The 19068-nt window shown below is 48.1% G+C and overlaps 1 protein-coding gene across 6 annotated transcripts in view; it reads right to left on the bottom strand.

The window, feature by feature from the left end:
* Positions 1 to 19068, bottom strand: part of TRAPPC12 (trafficking protein particle complex subunit 12) — a 67522-nt gene that overhangs the window by 41905 nt on the left and 6549 nt on the right. For all 6 annotated transcript variants that reach the window (XR_009703829.1, XM_061211294.1, XM_061211295.1 and 3 more), the window contains exons 2-3: positions 16534 to 17751; positions 9186 to 9302 (exon numbers count right to left, since the gene is read on the bottom strand). Coding sequence is in view for 5 of the 6 variants with exons in the window: in XM_061211294.1 (XP_061067277.1) it covers positions 9186 to 9302; positions 16534 to 17745 (1329 nt within the window). In the remaining variant the exon portion in view is untranslated. The remainder of the gene's footprint in view (positions 1 to 9185; positions 9303 to 16533; positions 17752 to 19068) is intronic.

Genomic DNA, 19068 nt, shown 5'->3' with positions numbered 1-19068 from the left:
GCCATGCACACCTCCTGCTCTCACCAGCAGAGAATGGAGCCTGCTGGCCGCACGCCCACCAGCACCTGCGGGGTCAGAGTCTGGATTCCAGCCGCTCTCAGAGGCGTGCAGTGCTCTCTCAGTGTTGCATGGGCTTCTCAACACTTTCTCGCATTATTTTCCTCACTGGCCCGACAGCCGGCACCAGCTATCAGATTCCTGTCAGCAAGCTGCAACTGTAACAGGATGACGCAAATCTGATTTCTTAAAATACATCTTGCAGCTTTTTCTTTCCACGATGAGAAGACTGGCACAGAAACAGCACAGTGTCAGGCCTCCTGCTCCAGGGCCATATGCTGTCCAGCTCTGAGAGCCACTGGTCCATCCTGAGACCGGACTGGAGCCACTTCCCTCGAAACGGTCCAAAGTACGACAAACGATTTCCAGGAACACAGGACTTCCACGTTCTGGTGGGTAGCTCAGAAATATTTTTAGGCTGGTTAAGATAATTTATACTAAAACTATCTTCAGATGCTTTCTCCGGTCTAAATTCAGCGCAATAATCCCTTTCTATGGTAACAGCGGCCGTGTATACCCTCCTTGGGCTGCAAACGTGGAAAGGGACAGGGAAGGGTGTTCTGCTGACTTCGGACCAGCTCTGTGTGTACATCTCAGCGGGTCCCGTGTGCAGGGCTTGGTGACGGCCTCTTCCTGCCCGCCTGCATCACACACGCTGGCCCCTCCTGCTGGTGACACTAGATCGCAACAGAGCGCACGGGGCAGTCTTCCCAGGAAAGGACTTCAGCTGAGAGCGAGTGAGGGATGACCCAGTGAGGAGGGCAGGTGTGAGCAGCCGGGAAGCACAGGAGCAGGAGGGAAGGCCTGTGGCCCGAGGGAGGGAGGCAGGTGAGGGTGGGCAGCACAGGTGAGGACGGGGGCAGGTAAGGCCAGGCCCCTGCGCAGGCTTTCAAGAGCATGGCGACATTCTGGAAACAGCAGCCCCTGCCGTGATGAAGAGCGAATCTGAGGGGCCATGAGATGTCGCCGCAGCATTCGGGATGATACCCAGTCCTCCAGACCCCGCGTCGGCCTGTGGACCACACCCACCGCCGCTTGGCCCCTTCCGCAGGCTCCAGGCGGCTCCGTGCACCCTCCGAGGAGGGGGGCGCTCATCTGCTGCCCGGAGACCGAGCGGCCCGCAGGGCCCAGGATACTCCGTGGTCCTGACAGGACACGCGGCCGCTGCCACCTCGGAGGGACTGTGGACCATGCCCCCTCAATGGCTTGTGACTGGTCCACAGCAAGAAAGGCTCAGAGACTGAAAAACTTCTACAGGATGAGATGTCTATTGAATAAAATAGTAACAAAAGGGGGCTTGCACGTGGTACATCTCATTTTTCTCATTATTATTAATTGATATTGAATTTTACAAAAGTTTTAGTCTGCTAAAGACTGTAAAGTCAAAAAAAAAAAAAAAAAACCCACGAGAAAAACCCAAAACCCAAAACCCAACCCCACTGCCCTCAGCGCCAAGCCTGAAAAGCACAGCTGCAGGTGGCCCGTAGCAGCGTGTGGGGTGCAGAAGGCAGGGGGACAAGACTGGGTGACCATCTGGGCCTCTGAGATAGTCAGAGGGAAAGAAGCATAAGCAGCTGGCGTGTGGCCTGTGCCCGCCCGAGACGGAACGTGGGAGAACTGCCCGTGGAGGGTGTGGGCAGCGACCGGGTCAGGGAGGAGGGGCCGTGCAGTCGGCCAGGCGGGGACGCAGAGCCAGAGTGAAGGAAGGTGGCGCCCTGGGAGCAGGGAGGAGACGCGGGCGGGTGGAGGTCGGATCCACGAGATGGGAGGTGAACGAGCCGCGGCGGGCAGCGAGGAGGCAGCTCCGGGGTCTGCAAGTCGCCAAGCTCCCAGGGGCAGCGCCAGGGACAGCGAGACTCAGTGCTCGTTTCTAACCAAATACTCGGAGCCTTACAGAGCAAAGGCGGACCAAGCTGGAGACAGGCCGACTGCCCGCCGGGAAGGAAGGAGAGAGCTGTGGTTGGGGAAGGATGCTGACCGCAGACCTCCGGAGGCGAGTGCCCGGCGGGAAGGGAAGGCTTCTGTCTGGGGGTGGGGAGGGGAGGCCATTCATTGAGGAGTAGGGGGAGGGGCGGGGTCTGAAAGAAGCAGGGATCCTTTAAAAAGGCACTGAGAACAACCAGAAGAGCCCACCGGCACACACACACAGGGGATGGGACTTGGGTCTTGGGGACAACGGGTAACCCAACCTAAGACCTGACTCCTTAGTCTTTAGCTTCCTGCAGGCTCAGGGTGGTGGTGAGCAATTAGGGAAACGGCTAACAACGTTCCTCAGGCGCCAGTACTGAAGAGTGGGTTGGGAAACACTGCTCTAGGGTGCGGTCCAGCTCACCCATCCTGCCCGCATAAAAGACAGCCTCGCATTCCAGGTAACTGTCAACTGCGACTGTGTCCTGTCTCCTCCTCTGGGTGAGGTCCTGGGGCAGTGGCCTTGTCTAGGGCACTGGTTTTAGCCTCTAACAGTATTTCTTTACTGTGGCCCTTATCACATATAGATGCTCCAAGATTTGTGAAACATGAAATAGTAAATTCACAGAACTATAAAAGGCAGTAAAAAAAACAACAATACATTAGTAATGGAAGAGATGCAAATCACAATTTACTAGTGAGTTGATCTTCAACAGCTCCCACCGCCCCCCCCAGAAAAAAGAAAGAAAAAAGATTAAAAAAAGCAAATGCCATTGCTAGCCTAAGAAATGAGAAAAAACAATTTTTTAAAAAGAACAAGTCAGGGCAGACAAGGAGACATGAAAGCAAGTACATGCACATGGTACTACTGGTAAAGGTGCACTGCTATCCTGTTTCTGAAAGATACGTATTAATAGTCTGTATTAATATGTCTCAAAACTGTCCCTACTCTGACCCAGTCGTTCTCCTCCTAGGATTGATCCTAAAGAAATAATCCAAGGAGGACTGGGTCCAGGACCTGCAGGAAAAAATCCACGTGTAAGCGGATCCACGCAGTTCACACCCGTGTTGTTCAAGGGTCAACTGTAATACGGAATTGTGTTTGTATAACACAAATACATACACATATCTATCCATATTCACAGAGACACACTGCATGTATACACACACATACTAAACTAAATGTTAGTACATAATGCCATCATGATATCGCTTATATGTGGAATCTAAAAAAAAAAATGATACAAATGAACTTATATACAAAACAGAAACAGATTCACAGACATAGAAAACAAACTTATGGTTACCAAACTGGAAGTGGCGGGAGGGATAAATTAGGAGTCTGGGATTAACATATACACACTACTATATATAAAATAGGTAACCAACAAGGACCTACTGTATAGCACAGGGAACTCTATTCAATATCTTGTAATAACTTATAATGGAAAAGAATATATATACATATATATGTGTGTGTATGTGTGTATATATATATATATATATATATATATATATAACTGAATTGCTGTGCTATACACCTGAAACTAACACAACACTGTAAATCAAATATACTTCAAAAAAAATGTTAGTACATACAAAGATGTTAACCAACAGTGGTTTACGCAATCAATTTCTCTTCCATTTTTCTGCAGTAAGAACATGCTGTTTGTAAAATGAGGAAGAGAGGTTTGGGACTCAAGGACAGGCTGAACACCCACCCGGTGGGACAGCAGCCTCGCAGACGCAGCCTTTACGTCCTGGTCTAGGAACAGGTGGTGGCTTGTCCACCTCTGCCTCACGTGATGGGGCCCCGACTCTTACCTGATGTGCAGGAACCACACTAATGCCTGTAGAAATAACACATCATTTTTTTCTACCAAGTACAGATGTGTACCAAGTACTAAGTACGGCAGCTAAAGCACGAGGGGAGAGGGTTTTTTCTGGGGTGGGTGTGCGGGGGACTTTAGCTCTAGGAGATAAGGAGCCCGTTGACACCGTCCCAGAAAGAAGGTGTCTGGGAGCAGAAATATATTAATGAGACTACCTGATCATGGATATTTATGTATTTTTGAAACAAATAAGAAATAGTTATTACACAGCAAAGACTCCTCCTATCTTATTTTATATCCACTATATATATAGGTACCCACCACTAATAAAACATTTAAATGTGTAATAAAATTATTTGCAGTACTTTGCAAATATGAAGTGCTCCATAAATGATTTAAAATAGTAAAATGTATCAAATAAAAAGCCTTCGGCTCTTGCTAGGATTCTTATACTAAGATATGTTTTCTATATTTCAAACCAGATCACCATTAAAAATGAAGCCAAAACCTACCATCTTAATTATTCATTTTTTTAGTAAATGTAAGTCTTTTCAAAAGTGGCTTCTTTCCTAACTGAAAATAGAAAGCAGACCTGTTTATGCTCCTGTTAGCTTCTCCCCACTGACGACTGAGTACAGTCGCTCCCACTCTCCCTTCCTTCCCCCCATATACACAGGTTCCGCATTCAAGGACTCAACCAACCTCAGACTGAAAATATTCAGAAAACATTCCTGAAAGTTCAAAAAAGCAAAGCCTGGACTTGCCTTGCACCGGCAAAGAGTCACGTGGCACTTAGATTGTATTAGCTGTCGTCAGTGATCTAGAGATGATGTCAGGGTCACAGGGGATGTGGGCGGGTTACATGCCAATACTACGCCCTTTTATACAGGAGATGTGAGCGTCACGGGTCTCGTATCCGCGGGGGTCCTGGAACCAAACCCCACGACACTGAGGGACGACTGCCAAGGAAGACTCACGCTGATACTTGCCACTCTTGACGGCACGTGCCTTTCTTAGGCCGAGCCCTCTTCTGGTTAATATCACCGGTCGGTAAGTGACATGTAGTCATTTCTAAGCACGCTTACACTAACCCGGCAGCCAAACTTCTAGGAGTCAGAACGACCTACTTCCTCGGGACAATTAATAACAAACAGCACGTGGAGGGAGTCTGGGCGCCTCCTGCCCACCAGTCGGCAGCCTGTTTGAGGACTCATCCTGCTCCCCTCTGGCCACTGCGGCTCAGGACCAGAGGTGACCAGAGAGTTCCTCTAATCTCTACGTTAAATCTGATTATCTTCTGGTTTGAGAGTCAGACATGGTTGCAGAGGAAACAGAGAGATGAAATGAATTTCTTTGTATCATATTTTAAAAAGAAAAAAAGAAAGAAAAAAAGGGAAAGAACATAAAGAAGTTGTTAGAAAAGCTGACCATTTACAATTTATGATTCCCCAAATAATATCCTTCATGACAGAATATTTACGTGGCTAAACTACAAGTTTACTGTGTACTTCGAAGACACTTCCAGGCACAGGAATATTTTTGTTCACGCCGAGTGGGATCAACACAGACTGTCTTGTCCACCAGAGGCCTGGCAGCAATCAGGGGCTACTGACTGTTCCCGGGGGTTCCAGGAGTGCTGGGTGAAGGGGCTGCTGCAGGAGTGTGGCCGAGGCCAGGAGCACCTCGCAGGGGCGGCGATGCAGCCAGGGCCGGGGGACAGAAGCAAGCGCAGGCCAGAGGTGGCGGCTGCAGGAGAGCTGTGGCCGTGGGACTGCTGCCAGGAAGGAGCTCGCCCTGCCCCCTCCGCCCCACCCCCCCAGCTCCCAGTGCCCCTCTCCAACAGGGAAGCAGGAGAGCAGGGGCAGGGCAGGAAGGGCCGGAGGACAGACGCAGAGAATGTCCAGGGCTGGCACCGGGTGAACCTGGCCAAGGCAGATTTTGCGGCCAAAACTAGTCCTAGGTTTCCAGGGCTCCCCCGGCCTCAGAGTTGAGGCTGAGGGATTCTCAGCTCGTTCTCAAGCATGAATGCGAGCCGGGCGTTCCACGCAGCCTTCGCACTTCGTTCCTCTTGCTCAGCGCTGTTCTGGAAATTTACCCATACTGATGAACGTGGCTCTTGTGCCCGTATTTCAACTGCTCTGGATATTAAGGTTTTTAATAAAGTTTTTGGCTAATACAAATCATACAGCACATTCCTGAACGTATCTTCATGAACACGTACAGAGGCTTCCCAAAGTATGTGACTAAAAGCGGCACAAGCCATGTATTTTACCAGCTGCTGCTAAACTGCTCTGCAAGGCAGCCCTTCCGGTTCAGGCGCCCCACGCACGCACCCCTGCTGACAGCTGGTGCTCCCAATACGATGGGGCTGACACGCAGGACACTCTTGTCTCGCTGAGATTTCTGTGGTCCCAGTGAGGCTGAGCATTTTTTCCATGCTTAGTGGCTGTTTGGTTTCCATGAACTGCATCTTCATATCTTTCGCCTGTTTTTCTATCGGGCTGTATCTGTTTCTTATAAGTTAGACGAAGGTCTTGATGTATATTTCAAACATCTTCTCTCATTTTTTAATGCTGTTTATGGTGTTTTTGTTAAACACAGTTTTAAATTTCAGAGTAGTCAGGTTATCGATATTTCCTGGAAGGTTTAGTTTTTTGTGTCTTGTTAAGAAGTGCTTCTCTGGCCTGAGTCACTAAGAGTCTCTTCTATTTTTTGAAATTACTTCACTTGGAATTCCCTTCTGGGTGTGCTTAGAAGCAGCAGTCTTTTTATTTTCCCACTTGAACATCCAGTTAATGCCATGCCCTTCATCCATCAGTTCATTCCGTTCTTTCCCCAATAACCTGCCACGCGGCTCTTCCCACACGCGTCCCCCGTGCCAACCCTGCACGGCCCCTCGGTGTGGGGACCGCCCCTGGCCTCCGTCCCGCTGCTGTGGCGGGCAAGCGGCTCCTGCTTCACTTTCACTCTTTCCAGCGCTTGTCCTTGTGTGTTTCCAGTGAGCACGCAGGGTGGATGCCGCCTCTATCCCACACATCAAGCGTGCGCGTGCGTGCATGCGTGTGCATACGTGTACGTGCGTGCGTGTGCGCGTACGCACAGACATGTGCGCTGGATGCAGGGAGGCGGGGGTTACTTCTCCAGCATCGAAAGAGTGAGCACTGCCTTCAGCTTTCTGATGCTCCTTCGCTCTCCGGACTTGCCTGAGAGGTGAGGTAGAGCCGGCAGGGCCAGGGTCCCTCTCTGTTCCCAGAAAAAGGCTGGAGGAGACAGGGCTGGCCTCTGCCCCCTCCTCCCCATCTCCCTGCACAGCTCTGGGTGGCCTGACGGGCGAGCCAGGTAGCAGGTGTGCAGGAGGGGATGAAGGAGACCCGAGGACAGGCGGGGGCGACCACACAGCATTGGCTCTAACGCCTGGCGCCCCTTTCCTTCAGGACAGCGGGACCTCAGCTCCGCAACCCGCGCGAGCCGGGGCTTGTGATTACAGGCCGCCTGCTGCTTGATGATAATTACGGATTTCTCCAGAGTGTCTTGTGCTATTTCTATCTCATTGTTTTCCACCTCTAGTTTCCATTCTTGGTGGTCTTCCTCCATTTTCAATAGTAGATGTCAGAAATGTTTTGGTAAAAAAATTGTTTTTAAAATTAGAATTTAAATATACCATGTTAATCTTTAAGTGCTGTGGAGAAAATCTTAAAAATCTCATGATTATTGTATATGACATGTAGAACTCTGATAATGAAGGTATTTATATATGGGAAAAAGATCTAAGCTTAAATAAATACGACCTTTTTTAAACTAGGAAGTAAGATATAGACTCTATTTGAGAAACTGAACATAGGCATTCCACAACTTCCAAATGAGAAAAATAGTCCAATAAAAATCACTCAAGTAACTGATAGTATGTACATAACTTTTCCCCACCTACGACTCAAAGGAAATCATTAACGCCACATATGACACCACTGAAGTGATTAAAACGTCTTTCTCCAGAGGCTGTGACATTCATTTCCCTGTAAATTACAATCTTAGAATACTCTGACATTACTTAGGGAAATACACTGAGAAACTCTTTCCTAGTCTTAAAGACGAGAGCAATTATTTTAGGACATAATTAAAATGCCAGGGCAAGGTAACGGTCTTTTTTATGAATACATTTCCCACCTTAAACAGGTCTCCTTGTTAGGACTGTTAATAAAATTTCTACTGGCCTCAAGTATTTTCAATGTATGAAAAACAATCAAACGACCACATACATTTATTAACAGCAGGAATAATCAAAGGAGGTAAAAAGATGGCCTGAGAAAGAATGACACCGACTGTGTGTGGCTCCGGGTGTCCTCTCTAAGCGCATCATGACAAGTCACACTTCAGGTACAGCCGACCGCTCACGACACTGGCCAAGGAAAGGGAACGACAGCGGCCCACTCCACAAGGGAGACATGTTCATTCCACCAGATTCACATGGCCGTGGACACAGTTACCTTCTAAGACCTGTAACTTCATTAACAAACGATAATGCATACAGACGCTTAAAGGTTAGCTATTCCCTCTCCCTTTTAAAAATAGAATATCTCCACATCTTTCCTTCCCAAAGCTTCTCATTCATGGGAATAAGTCTAGAATCACTTCAGTGAAAGAAACTCAATGAAACATTTGATTTACATTTACTAAAAACTAAACTTTAATTGGTTTCAACGTGAAAATGTCAGCAAACCGCCCAAGCAAGTGTTTCTTTCTTCTTCTTTTCTTTTTTTTAGGTCTCTCTCTCTCTCTCTTTTCTTTAAGCAAGTGTTTCTTACTGACCTTTTTGAGGACACAAGCTTTTGTAACATCATAAAAGATGCTGTGGGGCAGACAGTTTCCAGTGGCTCACAGGCCACCAGAAGCATCTGCCCCGCCCAGCTTAAAATGCCTGCAGTCAGAGTTTCCTATATCAGAACAGCGTCTCTGTCTGGTGTTTGCACTTACTCCTGTTACTGAATAAAGAAAGGCTTTTGTGTGCATTTCTGGGGAATCCATTCATTTAATAATAAACCTTCTATGCCAAGTGGAGAAAACAGAGTATTTTAAGAAAATCAACATAAAATTATTTCACTCTAGTTATTTTTGATGAAGCATATTTAATCAAAGTATATACTGCTTCAAGTAATTTGATCATTTGAAATAATGCTTTTTAAAAACTGGACTTAAAAAATAAATAGTACGTTAACATGATGCTCTCTGCTGCACAGGACTGGTTATCTAATCCAACAAAATTCTATTTATGTGCAAGGGCTTAGGATAAAATACTCAAAGTAATTAACTCGAGGGAAAATATTATGAAGGGAAGCAGGACTTATCAAAAAAAAAAAAAAAACACAGAAAATCAAATACACTGTTACTTACAATGAGCTGTTTCAATCCAACAAAAGACTGTTCTACCGAGTTGGCGTTTAAGACCTGTCTCTTTGCTGCAGCTTTTTCACCCAGGAAGCGAAGCATTAAGTCTTTAACTGCATCTCCCTTGAAAGAATATAAGAAAAACATGTCAGGACAATAAAATGTTAATTAAACTCAGCTAACCAGAACCCATAGCTAACCAAAATTTCCTTTTTCTCCATTGGTGTATGGAAGTCAAAATGTGGTTATAGTACAGTCAAACTTCAATAAACCAGACGCTAAGGTATCACGATCTTTAATAAAATGTGCAGTTTAGAATGGCTCTTTCTTTTGGAGAGAGAGCAGTGAATCACCAGCGCCTGTACCAGGCTTATGTAAGGGGCACAGCAAGCCAGGCGGGGGGCCGGAGGCGCGGGGCATGGGGGGCGTGAGCGACACCGCCCCTGGGAGAAGCGGCGTGCACGGTGGGACCCAGGCTGGGGCGGGCAGGCCTGAGCGCCCTCTGCCCGCATCCCGCCAAGCTGCTGGCCATCCTGGGCCCCCGGGAGCCCCTAGGGCCTGGCTAGAGTAGTTAGTGGTGGCCCAGGGTACTGCCTTCCGGCCAGGGCTGCGTCTCTCCCGAGCCCAAGGAGAGCAGGGGTCCCTCCCTCTGTCGGGCCCTCCACTCGGGAAGCGGGCTGCTCCGGAAAGGCCCCCATCAGCCTCCACACAGGGGCTCTCTCAGCCCCAGCCTCGGGTTAGACCCGCCTGCACCTGGGCTGAGTGACCGTATGGGAGGACAGATGGGCGAGGCCAGGGGAAGAGGGATCATCCATGGCCAAGTGACCCAGGAGAAACCTGGGAGGAGCCATGACGGAGGCCCAGGTGCTCAGAGACCAAGCCGCACGTCTTACACAGGGGCAGAGATCTAGAAGCTGCAGTTCTATGATTTTTTTGCTTTCAGAGGGTAAGGTGAAATACTTCAGATGCCAGAACCACAGAAGTGGCTAACTGATCTAGGAGGGATAATTAAAGGGCGGAATAAAAAGAACTCAGCCATCTGGCTCCATAAAGCTTTGCACAAATGTAACTCCTATCAGACAAGGAGCTTTATCTGAGCCAGAGGAATTGCGAACCAGGAAAGGGCAAAATCACATCTTAATGCCGCCGAGGGAAGACCCATCTAACTTCTCCATCCTTGCAACCTTCTAAGTTAATAAGACCACACTGCGAAACTCTCCTGCCCTTTAAAATTCTCTGTTAGTTAACACCTGAGTTAGCAGGGAAGTTCCTGAGACATGAGCATATGTAGAACTGACAAACATCTCACCCCTGAAAGCCCAAAGATGCGACAAAACGCCCTAACATGGACCGGCTCTCGCCATGTCACTCAGCTGAAGGCAGTTCTGACACGGGGCTCACAGCGCCTTTGCCGCAGACCCTCCATGCTCACGGGAGCGAGGGGAGCAAGCTTCCTCCCCAGGGTGTCTTGTGAGCTATGCGGGGTGGGATCCACCTAGAACCCCAGGGACCCCTTCCAATCAGCAAACCTTCAGGGGAGGGCACCCAGGGCAGGGGAGCGTGGGGAGACTGAGGGTGAACGAGTCAGGTGCTGGATCTCAGCTTGCAGAGGGCCTCCCCTCCTGCAGTGTGGGAACGGCTTCAGCAGTGCCTTCTAAGTTTTAATGGATGAAGTCAAAGCAAAACCCAGAGCAGCTGACTCCCAGAGCACGGGCTTTGGGCTTTACTGTCAGGAAGCCTGACGACACATGCGGTCACAGGCAGTGGAGCTGAAAGGACAGCGGCGCAGCCTCGCCCGGCACTCCGCCTGGGCACCAACGAGAAACGTGGCTGCTCCTCCCGGGAGGGCTCTGTCCTCCTAATCCAGGGGGAGTGACGCCGCCCGAAAAGACGACATCCCAACAAACAAACACAAAACAAACTCCAAACTCGAGGCTGTGGAGACCTCGGAACCCGCATACGTCGCTGGTGGAATGTGAGATGGTGCAGCCGTTTTGGAAGACAGCTTGGATGTGCCTCAAAATGCTAACCACAGGTTTACTATGTAACCCAGCAGTCAGTGGACCTGCACAGCTCAGACCGCATTGTTCAAGGTCAACCGTATTTGACAACAGAAAGGAATGATGCACTGACACATGCTGCAATTCGGATGACTCTTGAACATGCTTCAATGAAAGAAGCCAGTCATGACAGACCACACGTCGTGTGATTCATTTGTATGAAGTGTCCAGAAGAGGAGAATCCAGAGAGATGGAAAGCAGGTCAGTGGTTGCCTGGAGCTGGGGTGGGGTGAAGGGATGGGGCTTCTTCTGGGGTGATGAAAATGTTCCACAAACTGACTGTGGTGATGGCTGCACAACTCTGTCAGAAATGCTAAAGACCACTGAATTGTAAATTAGATGTGTGAATTATATGGCATGTGAACTCTATCTTAATTACGCTGTAAAAACAAAAACAATCTAAACCCCTTTCGCAGGGGGCCCTAAACAAATCGGTATTTAAGGGAAGCTGTTCACTGATACGTCCGCTTTAGGACGGTTACAAACGGCTTGCGCTGGCCACTCCAGACCTTCCCTATCTCACACACATGTTCAACGTAGGTCAGCACCCTTCACATCAGGAACCTAAGAAAGGGGAGCCAGGCCCACCTGCGAATGCGGCGAACAAACGCAGCGGCAGCAACGTCTGCTTCTGTCCATCACAGAGTGACCCAGCCTGGGCTTATCGTCCTAACGTAAACAACTAGAACACGGAAAGCACAGACACAACAAGTGTCTTCCGACACAGAGAAGGATGTGATCTGAGACAAGGGAGAAGAGGAGTTGAGCTCCTGAACCCAAAGGCAGTTGGGGACCACAGTGGTGCGGGGGGCACACCGAGCATGGGGAACTCGCCGAGCGGGGACTGGCTGGGAGCTGGAGGGCAGCTGGCTGGACCTGGCAGTCAGAGCACCAGACAGGACGCAACTGTACAAAGAGCAGGGCTGGAAACCCGCGTGGGCCCTCGAGGGTACCGCTGAGTGGTGAACGGTGCGTGCGCAGGGACAGGGCAGCTGTGAGCTCACTTGGGGCTGAGAGATGTCCAGTCCAGGCCAACCACTGCAGAGCGCTCTCGGACACACAGGCACTCGGTACAGGCGTCAGAAAGGTCACCCAAGTATACACGCTACTCTAAACTCACCCTAAGAAGCTAAAAAATAAACCTGAAAAGGATCAAATACATCTGCTGGCCAGAACAAAATACAAATCTTTTTGAAGGAAGATGACAAAACATAGACACTCAACATTAGGAAATCCACAATATCCACCTTCTAATAAAAAATAACTAGACATGTGAAAACGCAGGCACACGTGACTCATGACCAAAAGAAAAAGTAAATACAAATAGACTCTGAAATTACAGAACTGATGGAATTTTCAGAATAGAACTGCGCAAGAGCTATTATAAATGTGCTCAAAGATCTAAAGTAAAACTTGCACAGAACGAGGAGAGAAAAATATACAGAAAGGAACTAAATGGAAATTATAGAGACAAAAAATACGAAAAATTTACTGACTAGCATCAGCTGCAAACTACAAAGTGCAGAAGGAAAGATGAACAAACTGAAGGACAGAATGACAGAATCCCAAACTTAAGTACAAAGAGAAAAATGATTGAAAACAAAAACAAAAACAGATCCTTAATGATCTCATTAGCAGTATCGAGTAATATGTGAAACTGGAGTTCCCAGAAGCAGAGGAGAGAGAGTGAAAAACAGAAGAGCTAACTGAAGAAGTAATGACCAAAAATGTTAAAATTGGTGAAAATAATAAAGCCACAGATCCAACAGGGTGAATGAAACCTAAGCAAGATAAACATAAAAGAAAACCATGGGAAGGCACATCAGAATCAAACTGTTGAAAATCAGTGATAAAATCTTAAAACCAACCAGAGGAAAACATATACACTAGGTACAGAAGAGCAAAGATAAAAATTACTACAGACTTCACATCAGCAACGATACCAACTGGAAGACCATGGAAGGACACCTTCCAAGTGCTGAAAGGAATAAAGCTGAGTCAACCTCCAAGTCTACGTGTTGTAAACACATTGCATTTCCAGCAAAAAGAGCTTTGATAGTGAAAATGAAATTTCTTCAGACTCAAAGGGGAGAGAATTTGTAGCTAGCAGACCTGCAGGAACAGGTACATCTTTGGCCATCTGCAGGTTTCCAACACAGGGACTTAGCATGGCCCGGGAAAGGGGTTTTCTCAAACTGTGGGCTTCCCTGATGGGATTCCCGTCAAATCCAAATTGCAGGAAGGGCGAGGGGAAGGAAAGATCAGGGAACAGAATGAGACAGGGTGGTGGAAAGGCCCAGTCTCAAGTCTGGATGTTGGGTTTCCAGATCCACCAGCAAGGCCACAGCATTCTGAGTCCCCACCCTACTATCTTCCCTTCACGATCTTACTACCTTTACCACTGACATTCTGCTGCTTCTAGTTTACTTATCTCTTCTGTCTCTCTCCCTCTCCCTCCTTTACTCCCTCTCTCTCTCTCCTTACTGAACAAGCTTCATACAAATATTCTCCAGCTTCCATTCTTCACTGGTTCTGAAAATTTCTGAACGATCATTTCGCCACAAACTTTCCATTTATCTCTTTAAGAACACAGGCCGTCTAAGACTCTAATTAGTTAAAAATGCCGACATTCCTCTTTTGATGCTATGTGGTTGGATGAAGTGTTACACGCTCATCTTCATGGCCTCTAACTTAACTCAGACTGCTATAGAAGTCACTTCATAAGGAAACAATTTAACAATTTTCCCCCCAAATTTTATCCCATAGGAAGGAATTTTTAATTAGGCACCAATAGGTGAGCAATTTGGAAAAATTTCGAGGTGTTTTAGAAAGCTGACTTAGAACAATGCTGCAACAGTTACAGTGGCACAGGGAGAAACCTGTGAACAGGTAAATCCAACAAATGCTTGGTTGACCTCTTACAAGCTTGGTGTGCACAGTGAGTTAATAGATGTGTTCTACCCCGATCTTAAGTCCTCTGGCAAATAAACACAGCATTTCCAAGGTAAACCACACAGTTTTTCTTTTCTATCCTGGGAATGAAGAGTTCTTTGAAGGATAATATACAACTGAAGAGACACAGGTGAAGAAACAACCAGCACATTTGTTCTATGGTTAAGTCAAAGACATTTTAGGAACTATTCTTAATTCATATTTCAGTTTACCATGAGGTTTCCAAAACAATCACTGTGAATTGCAAGAGGCACGGAAAACACTGCCTTAGGATTTAAAGGAAGCAGAAGGGAAACACGCTGTCTCCTGGCTGGCCGCTAGTGTGGGTCCTGCCATGCAGTGGGCGCCCCGACCCTGGCTGATTCACCCAATGCCCTGCTTAGTTCACAATTAGCCACCTGGAAGCTTCAAAGCTGCAGAGGAGCTATCACAGAACCCGTGCTTTTCACTGGTAGAAAGGGCCTCCATGCCTGATTCCATCTGGGTTAAACTAGCAACGAACATCAGCACTTTGTGTTCCCCAACTCAAGAATGACCGACACGCTTCACTGCAGGAGACTAGCCAGCCACCCCGGGGCATTCAGCATCCCCGGCCCTGTCCACGAAAGCTCATGTGCTCAGCCCAGCCCTTTAGGCGACCACAGTGAAATACCTCTACATGGTTCTAAATGCACCCTAGGAGCCCTGGGCCTCAGCACCCTGTTGGGAACCACTGGGTTAAGTCATCAAATCCTGAACATCAAATATCCCTGAAATCAGAGTCCATAACTGTGATTCACTGAGAAGACCCTGCGAAGGTAAATTCACGCTCAGTACATTCTGCTTGAGGGGGTGGAGAAGGGGGCTGAGGACAGTGCCTGGCGGGCAGCAAGCCCACCAGGAAGACGCGCTTAGCGAGCAAATTCGCTGTAGAGACGGGCGTGCAAAATATCTGGAACCTGCAGGCTTTCACTTCAGTTACTGAGAAAAACAGCCAACTGGCCTCACTTCTCCAGCAGCCACTCTACTTCTTACAGGATTCGGCCTCACGGGGCTCCGGGCTCCACTGCCTGCACTGGGCTTTCTGACCCTGCCGAGCGTGTGGGAAGGGGGACGCCTTCCCCCGGGAGGGCCTGCTGAGGACCGCAGGGTCCTCCTTCGGCTCCCAGAGGAGAGACCCATGCAGGACCTCGTGTGGCACAGACACTGCTGATCCCACCTGCAACCCGGGCGGGACAAACTACACGTGACATGCAACTGAGCTACCTCACGTGGACGTACACACATACCTACAAAAACGTTATCACGTAAGGCAGGCTGCATGCCATCTTAGAAAATACGAACCTCATTAAGTATTTTGCTATAACATCATTTTTATTTTTTCTTTTTTTCACGATAAAAGTATTTATTTCAATATAACATCATTTTTAATACCTACGTAAATATTCCACTGAAAAAACAAGATGTGTCAAATGTATTCAACCAGCCTTCTGATAATGGGCTTTCAGATGGTTTCAGGTTCTTTGCAATGATAAACCTCACTCTGATGGGCAGCCCAAAAGCTGGGTATTTGTACCTCAGTGAGATTATTTCCTTACAAATAATTCCTAAAGGTGGGATTTCTGGGTCAAAGGATATGCACATTTGGACGTGCGTTTTACAACTTTATTTAAGAAAGTTTGTACCAAATTATCAGTCCCACCAGGGCTGCTTAAGCAGGCTATTTTCTCACATTCTAACAAACATGGAATAATTATAAATAACTTTGACAACAGAAAATGAAAATAACTTTATCACCTTTGATTACTGGTAAAATTGAACTTTTTAGTATTGCTATTTACTGCATGTAATATTTATATATTTTTATGATTTATTATTTTGAGGGGCCATTCGTATTTTTTTTTTACCAAATCTATAAGAACCCTTTCTACATCAAGCACATTGTATGTATTGCAGATATAGTTTTCCATATCTAAAAAAAGGAACAGGGATTTATCATTTACTAGAGCTCAAATGTCATAAATAAACTGATCACGCAAAGTTTAAAACTACTTCAGAGAATTGTGACGCAAATACTTTGTTGGTACTTATTTCTAAGCCTCTGATTAGTACCTAAACCACATTATATCAGAGAAATCAGCAGGGTTCCAAATTACCCAGTGACATCATAACAAAGATTCTCGCAATCAGAATCTTTGGAACTGCTGTAAAATAACGGTTTTTCAGTCCTCGAAAGGTTTTCACACATGCACGTACATGAAACAGCAACAGATGAAAAGGAATGAGCTGTGGACACGGAATCGCCAGTTTCGCCGAGAGGCGCCCACCAGCCCGCGCGCGCTCCGAAGCCTCTCTGCTCTCACCTGGATGTTGTCGAACTTGAGGCCCGGCATGGTGAGGCCCTCCTTGTCCACGAACACCGTGCTGTACTGCTGGGTGGTGACTGAAATCAGCACGTTCCTGGTCGCCTCCCCGGGAAGCCAGGCGTCGTTTCTCCGGTCCATCTCGCTCATGCTCAGGGCGGTGGCAAAGGGGTCCTCGCTCCCGGCAAACACAGCCTGGATCTGCGAAAACGGTTTTGGAGACTGAGGAATTTCCAGAGAAGCTGTGGAAACACCTGACTCCGATCTTTCCGTCCCTGGGGAGTAAGAAGGGTCGGCAGAACCCAGGGAGTTTTCTCCCACTGGGGTAGCGGCGAGTGAAGACAAGCTTTCTGGAATCGAAGGGCTGGCGTTGGGATTACTGACGGAGATGAAGGTCGAGGTTGTGAAGGAATCAAAGAAGTCCGAGGCCAAGGAGTTAGTGCTGGTTGTATCGCCAAAAAATTTGCTCAGGCTGGGGCTCGGCTGGACCACCTGAGGAGGGGTCCTGGCGGCCGCTTCGCTCGCGCCGCTGAAACTGGGCGATTTCACCATCTGGGACTCGAAGCCATCGCGCGGGACCTGGGGCTGGGAGCCGGCGGGCGGCGGCTGGCTGAAGATGGTGCACATGGGCACCGGCTCGTCTTTGGGGGACGGCTGCCGGGGGGACAGTCCTGATGCCGGCCCCGCTGCGGGCGCCCTCGCGTCCCCTGGGCCCAAGTCCTCTGCACCCTCGTGCTCAAAGGTGGGCAGGTCTTTCACCTCCTCTTGCTCTGGGTCTTCCTTCAACGATGCTCTGCTGTCGGAGGTCATGTCCGAGACGTCTTTAGGTGTGTCCTCTCCATCACTTTCACCGTCATCACTCAGAGCGTCCAGCGCTTCTTCATCTACGACGCTTTCCCGTCTGTGATCTGCGCCGCCTTCCGCAGTCTCCACGACATCCTGCAAACAACCCAGGTCCCCCGCGCCATCGTCGCTGTTGTTCGGGGAATCAGAGATGAGGACGCTCTCCATCATGGGCTCATCGAGCTTGTCCACTAAGTTATTCGAGTCTTCTGACCCGAACCCGTCTCCACCGAGATCAATGGTTTCCTCGTGATAGAGGGGCTGCCCCTGGTCTTGCCGGGGCCCTTGCGGAGCCGTGCTCTGGGCCGGCCCCTCGGCTGGACCGCTCCGCTCGGGCGCGTGCTGCTCGGCACCTTCAGCACTCTCCATGGGCGCCTGAGACAAAGACAAACACACGTCAGCCTCATCAGCTTCCAGCTCAGTTACCATTACGACGGTTTTATCTCATTGAAACTGTTTTCTGATTTATAAAAATGGTGAATTCGCGTCCTTGCAACGGTGGATACGCATCATTATATACATTTGTTCACACGCACAGAATGTACCACACGCAGAGTGAGACCTAAACGTAGACTGTGGGCTTCGGGTGATTAGGACGTGTCAACACAGGCCCATCAGCTGTGACCAGCGCACCATCTGGCGGGGATGTGGATAATGAGGGAGGCTCTGCCTGTGTCGGGGCAGCAGGGAGATGAGAAGTCTTTGCACCTTCCTCTCAATTTTGCAGTGAATCTAAAACTGCTTTAAAAAATAAAAGTCTGTTAAAAATGTTTATCAGTTTATCAGCTATATATTCAAATGGTTTAAAATTCAATAGCCTCCATTTCTCCAGCCATTTATTTATTTTTGTGGTAAAAGACACATCATATAAAATCTACCACCGAAATCACTGCCAAGTGTAGAGTTCAGTGGCATTGAGTACATTCGGTTTGCTGTGCGACCATCACCACCACCCATCTCCAGAACTCTTCTCATCCTGCAAAACTGAAATAAATAATACAGGAAACACTAACTCCCCGTCTCCCACTCCCCCAGCCCCTGGCAACCACCATTCTGTTGTCTGTCTCTATGCATCTGACTACGCTAGGGAGGGACCCTAGATATGGTATTTGTGGAATGACGTGGTATTTGTCCTTTTGTGTTTGGCTTATTTCACTGAGCACAATGTCCTCAAGGTTCACCCATGTTATTGCATATGTCGGAATTTCCTTATTTTTTTAAAAAGATTTATTATTATTATTATTATTTATTTATTTTCGGCTGCGTCGGGTCTTAGTTGCGGCGTGCAGGCTCTTCACTGCGGTGCGTGGGCTTCTCTCTAGTTGTGGCGCGCAGGCTCCAGGGCGCGTGGGCTCTGTAGTTATGGCACGCGGGCTCTAGTTGAGGTGCGTGAGCTCAGTAGTTGCGGCACGCAGGCTTAGCTGCCCCGTGGCATGCGGGATCTTAGTTCCCTGACCAGGGACCAAACCTACATCCCCTGCATTGTAAGGTGGATTCTTTACCACTGGACCACCAGGGAAGTCCCAGAATTTCCTTATTTTTAAGGCCGAGTAATATCCCATTGTATGTACATACCATGTTTATCCATTTATCTGTTGATGAACACTTAGATTACTTCCATCTTTTGACTACTATGAATACTGCTGCTGTGAACATGGGTGTACAAATATCTCTTCTGAGACCCTGCTTTCC

This window comes from Eubalaena glacialis, chromosome 14 (genome assembly GCF_028564815.1).
Source record: "Eubalaena glacialis isolate mEubGla1 chromosome 14, mEubGla1.1.hap2.+ XY, whole genome shotgun sequence".
In the NCBI taxonomy this organism is placed as follows: domain Eukaryota; kingdom Metazoa; phylum Chordata; class Mammalia; order Artiodactyla; family Balaenidae; genus Eubalaena; species Eubalaena glacialis.
Note: the sequence above shows the minus strand (reverse complement) of the source record. Positions and strands in the feature narration are given on the sequence as shown.